The sequence below is a fragment of the Telmatherina bonti genome (assembly GCF_933228915.1).
Source record: "Telmatherina bonti genome assembly, chromosome: 13".
Lineage (NCBI taxonomy): Eukaryota > Metazoa > Chordata > Actinopteri > Atheriniformes > Telmatherinidae > Telmatherina > Telmatherina bonti.
Genome location: NC_136611.1, coordinates 28,052,642 through 28,058,402, shown reverse-complemented (window position 1 = coordinate 28,058,402; position 5,761 = coordinate 28,052,642). Strand labels below are relative to the sequence as shown.

Here is a 5,761-nt window from a genome sequence, read left to right as displayed (position 1 = left end):
TCAAATATTTATAGTATGCATGAACAAGACACTCAGATGTCATCGCTTTTCAAAACAAATTAATCTGAATTTTTGCTTAAGTAATATCTTGGCACTATTTAGACAAAGTTAGCTGCATGCACTCTGTAATTCATAAAGCTCGAACTTGTCAGTGGTATCAAATTTCTCCCAGCGATAAAACAAAGCAATGTACACACACATTTAAATAAATCCTTCTACTACACACATGGTGAAAAGAAAGCTGCTACATTATTAGCTTTGAAAGCACATGAAACCAATCCACACCCACTTCATGAACAAACATTTCTTCATTGTTTTCAATTAATATGAGGAACGATGCTGGCTTTCACTTATGGCTTATAAATATTATGTTCTCAGTTCAGTGAGTTTGAGACTTTATGAAACTGTTTGACTAAAGAATCCAGTTCTTGCAAAGAAGACCTGAAAATTTCCTGATATCGCAGAACATTTGCCTGAAATGTCACTTGCAGATTTCTTCTTCACAGATGTGCATGCAACAGATTTAGCAGAAAGTATCCTTCACTGTATTTTGTCAGCTTTGGTGCAGTTGCAGCAATCATTTTTAAAATGTATGCAACAGTCTTATCATCTTAGATGTGAATTCAAGGCTGATGCACGATATGTGCCGAAGATGCGGTCCCAGTGGGTGAAATAAGGGGCATAGTTGGTATTTGGCACACTGTGATGGGCTTGGTGGTGAGGAGCTCCTCCCAGACAGGGAAGCAGACTGTGCAGAGACCAGGAAAAGTTGTAGCCACAATGGTCCTCTACTGCCAGCCAGCTGTTGAGGAGATGAAAAAGAACTTCGCTGAGAGGGTGGCAGCCGAGTATCCAGGCGCTACTCAGAGCCAGCAGCAGCAGAGACAGCAGCTCAGCTGAGCTGGCGTCTTGGGCTGCCAGCGCAAAGGGAACGTGGTGCTGATGGTGCATCTGATGGATGCTGCGGTACAGCCAGGGAATCCTGATGAGGGACACACACAAACACAGCTGTCTCTACTTATTCTGTTAAGATGGAGGAAAAGTACAGTATTTCCAGAACAGATTTAAGTTCATGGTAGATGGCTCAACAGAATTTCACCTCTAGAGCAACTTGTGCAAACAGCCTACATTTACTTATAAAGATTTTCTGGAACATCTCTCAGAGCACTTTCTGAAAAAGATCTGACTGAAAGGAAACTCCATGGGAAAATAACTGATTGCATCAAGACCTTGGTTACTTTAAGGTTTAAATGTGCCACAAATATTATATGTCAACTTAAGCTCTGATATTTTTTTCATAAAAAAAAAAACAAAAAACAACAAAAAAAAAACTTACAATACAAATCTATTGTAGGTCTACCAGTTCAAAATGAACGCAGCTGCAGAATTAAGGAAAATCCAAGTCATGCTGAAAACAATAGAAACAAAAGATGTGTTTCTCACCTGTGCATGCTGTAGTGCCATACAAAGAAGAGTGTATCAAATAGCAGGAAACAAGCAAGAACTTCAACAAAGAGTCTCCAACAAGAAGGAGCCAGATCTGGCAACTCGGGTGTCCGTAGGAGCTGGAACAGCGCCGTGGCAGGGAGGACGACTGTCGTGTATTTGTACAAAACCCTGCAAAAACATTCAAACCATCGCCTGAGAGACGGCGGGGGGCCCGAGTCTGCTGCTATCCTCCACGACCGAACACGCTGACACACGTTCCCAAGTGCGTCCAGCGCAAAGAAGGGCGCGCAGAGCAGGATGTGCGTCAGGAGGGCGCAAGCCGCAGGCAGGTAAACAGACCTCAGTATCTCCTCTTGTCCCGTTCTCACACATTTCCACAAACCCTGGAGGAGCGGCGCATGGGACTCCGTGGTGGGTACATCCATCACGGCGCTCACCTTTACTCCAGCCTCACGTTCATCCTCTCAGATGAGCCGCTCTCATCGCCTCACGCGCCTCAGACACTTTCCTTGTTCTTTTTCTCCCACTGCTGTACCAGTCACTCTGGTAAGAGAGTCATGCAGCTTAAGAACAGAAAGCTTCTCCACACTGTTGTAGGAGGGGCCCCAGATCCCATATATGTAGGTTTCATAAGTTGATAAGAAAAAAATGTCAGCGATGCGCTGAGGAAGTAAATCCCGTTTCAGTTTTACGCAAACCTGCCCACCTGCGTGAAGATGGTGGTTGGAAACTCAGGGGATTTCAGGGAAGGAAAGGCAGGACAGTTATATAGGCTGTCATTAGAGTCCTCCACCTATTGCTCATCCACACCACGCTTAGACCAACCTTCTTATGATGTAAATGAGAGGGAGGTCACTTTCTGGAACCCGGAGGTTCCAGGGAACTTGAATCACTTAAAATTGTTACCACACTGGTTAAAAAATCATTTCAGTTTAGCTTTCCTTCATTTCTAACTTCATTCTGCCTTTTAATCAATCTGCAACAAGAATTTATATGAAACCTTCAAAATGAAACAAATGGAGTAATTTGTGGATGACCAGATTAGTATTTAATGACATTCTTTCTGTTCTCCTTTAAATCAGATGGATTCTTTAAATGACATTCCTCTCTGCATTTGGATATGCTGATTTACAAACGATGGTCAAATTGTTAAGGTCAAGACAAACCTTATGCTTCCTGTCCCATAAAATACAGATGTAGTATTGTCCAGCCTTATGTTCGGTATTGTTATAATATAGGAAAATGTACAACCCCATTTTCAGACAAATAAGCATAAAATGAATTAATCGAATTCAAAACAGTGAAGAAATAAAATGCATCAGTTCATCCTAAATTTGACAGGAAAGACACATCTAAAAAATGTGACGGTTACCTCTGTAAAACATCTGTAAATAATGCTGCAAACATCTGGGAATGGAAGAGACCAGTGTCGGACATCCGGTAGAGTAATGCTGTCCTGTTCTCGTCTGATGCAGGATTCAGCCTCTCAACAGTCTGGTCTTTGTAAAATTTTGCATGTCATGATGCTTAAGATGCTTCAGTTGTTAAAAGGTCAGGACTGTGAAACACTAGTACATGAGAGCATCCTTAACCTGGCTGCTTCTGCTCCTCTTCAGTCTGGAGGACACAATCAAATCAAATCAATTAAAATGAAACTTTATTTATTTAGCACTTTCTGTACAGTTGTATTCCGAAGTGCTTTACAACATCATTTTTAATGTTTTGTGTGTGTGTGTGTGTGTGTGTGTCATTGACACGATCACTCTTCATTGAACACTCTTCACTCCATATATTCTGCACGCTGAGATCGTCACTTCGTTGTCCTGCAGGTTTATTCACTACCAGTTTTGTGTGTGTTTCTGGTGTTAGCTGAACCACATGGTTTATATTTACCTCTGGTGTATTTGACAGTTGTTGACTTTGTCCTCCTGCGGAGGCACCATGTTGGCCTGTTGGGTTTTAGTCATAGACTGTATAAAAAAAGGTTTTAGTACAGATGTAGCAAATGGTCCAGAATCTATGGTTGGCTTGTGTTTTTTTCTTTGTGGTATTTCTTTTCTTTGAGGTGTTTTTTTTTTTTTTTTGTTTGTCTCCTCCTTGTTCTCCGTTTACCTTCCTTTCCTTTTCTGTCCTCTTTCTATCCTTTTTCTATCCTTTCCAGACAAGTCCAGCAGTATACTATGCAAACTCTGTAATACAAACACTTATTCAAAATAAGCAAATAAAAAAAAAAGAATTCAGATTATCAATGATATCATTATCTACAGTATATATACTATATCACCTCTTGGCAAAGCAGACATGCGCAGCAGAACGCAGCAGCCAGACCATTATTCTGCTTGCTTTAAAAGAATAAAATTTGGTCTATAGGAGTTTCAAACCATTGCATTTTGTTTTTATTTATCCATACACAGCATCCCCAAATTTAGGGAAATCTGGTAGTGTTTGGTGATACCTATGCATACAATCTCTAGCAACCCATTCGTTAGTGAGCCTTTTTTTTCCTTATTTCTCAAGAGCTGATGAATGTCAGTCAAGAAGCTACTTCCCAGCTCTTCTATTGACTCATCTTAGAAAGATTTCTTTAACTCCAATATTGTAATTACTGACCTCAGGCTGGCTCTTCGGCCGGTCAGAAAGGGTTTTTCCATAGTTCCATGAAACTGATGAGTATATTACCTTCAGTCTTAACTCAGCCCTCGGGTCTCAACTCAGTCCTAAATATATATATCTATGTGTACATATATATATATATATGTGTATATATATATATATACATATATATATATATATATATATATATATACATACATATATATATATATATACATACATATATATATATATACATACATATATATATATACATACATATATATATATATACATACATATATATATATACATACATATATATATATACATACATATATATATATATACATACATATATATATATACATACATATATATATATATATATATATATATATATATATATATACATATATATATATATGATGAAGAGGTCTCCCAACATGCATCCCAGAGATGAGCTTCAGCAGAAACCAACGGACCTTGCTCTAATTTGTGATAAATACATACATACATAAAAGGTTATTAATCAATTACAGTATTACACACAGTCATAAACTTCCTCTGTCAAGTTTCTTAATTCAGCCATACAGTGTTATTTCATACTCCCATACATGTGGCAGTATGGGGAAATTCCTATAAAACAGATATGTGTAATGGCTGAAAAAAAATCTATCGGAATTGTGAACAAGTTCGACGAAAGCAGACACGAAAGCAGTTAAATTCAAAGATCTAGTTGACCTTAAAATAAGCAATTCATGTGTAGCATCATTTATAACAAAGTACCACCCAGTACCCAGGTCTTTTTTTTAAAGAGAGTAAATGCAAAGGTGGTTTGTCAATATTATGTATGTTAATAAAAACAAACAAAGAAATAAGTTAGGGACAAACTCAAAGTTTTATTATCCAAAAATCCATGGAGTTTATGAATAGAACAACTGGAGTTGAAATCATGTAAAATGATCATTTAAAAAAATGTACTGAACAAATACAGGATGGAAACATATTGTAGCGTTTTTATTTTATATTGTTATATTTAATTTTCATATTAACAGACATTTGTGATAAATTAATTATAACATTCCTTTAATATATAAACAAAAACAGTTAAAGGCTGTATGCATTAAAAATGTTACTTTTTTTTTTTTTTTTTTCTAGACCACAATTATTTAAAGGAATTGTCAACAAATTTTGATTGCGACAAATGTTTTCTTTTTTCTGTTAAATATGGACCTGTTTCTTTTAATATTTTATTCTTTCCTTTTTTTTATTGTTGGTTTCTCTGATATTCTAAAACAGATTTAATAAATTAGAACTAATGCCCCCCCCCAAAAAACTTTAACCGATCAGGTCTGGAAAACTACTGATCAATACCATTAGAAAAGTCTGACTGCAAAGAAAATTATAAATGTATTTGTGTGTGCATGTGGTAGTTGGGATGGGAATATTACACAGTACTTCAATGAAACAGCATGTGTTGTGTTATTAAATACATTGAAAAGATTTAATTATACTACATCAGAAATAAGGTTCAGTAGATTTTATTGTTTGAATCTCATATAATTTTATCTTTATCATAAAATAAACATCTAATAGATCATTTGATCAGTGCAGAAAAACACCACAATTCTACAGACTTTTCACACAAAAAAACTGTACTTTATTGTCAAAAGACTATCTGGACTGTACATTCACCAGTGAAGTAAGTGCAAAAGAA

At 36.7% G+C, this 5,761-nt stretch overlaps 1 protein-coding gene across 1 annotated transcript; it reads right to left on the bottom strand.

Annotated features, from left to right (window-relative positions):
- On the bottom strand, positions 1-1,968 carry ch25hl3 (cholesterol 25-hydroxylase like 3). The gene is made up of 2 exons (XM_079251981.1): positions 1,444-1,968; positions 1-982 (listed from the first exon to the last, which is right to left on the bottom strand). Exons 1-2 carry the CDS (start codon positions 1,872-1,874, stop codon positions 607-609), a joined length of 807 nt encoding a protein of 268 aa, XP_079108107.1. The 5' UTR covers positions 1,875-1,968; the 3' UTR covers positions 1-606.
- Between the last annotated feature and the right edge of the window lie 3,793 nt (positions 1,969-5,761).

What these genes read in the sequence shown, in the direction of transcription:
- ch25hl3 (XM_079251981.1), bottom strand. Translation starts at nt 1,874, where the DNA reads ATGGATGTACCCACCACGGAGTCCCATGCGCCGCTCCTCCAGGGTTTG. An exon ending in TGGCACTACAGCATGCACAG is followed by an intron (nt 983 to 1,443) that starts GTGAGAAACACA and finishes GTCCCTCATCAG; the next exon opens with GATTCCCTGGCTGTACCGCA.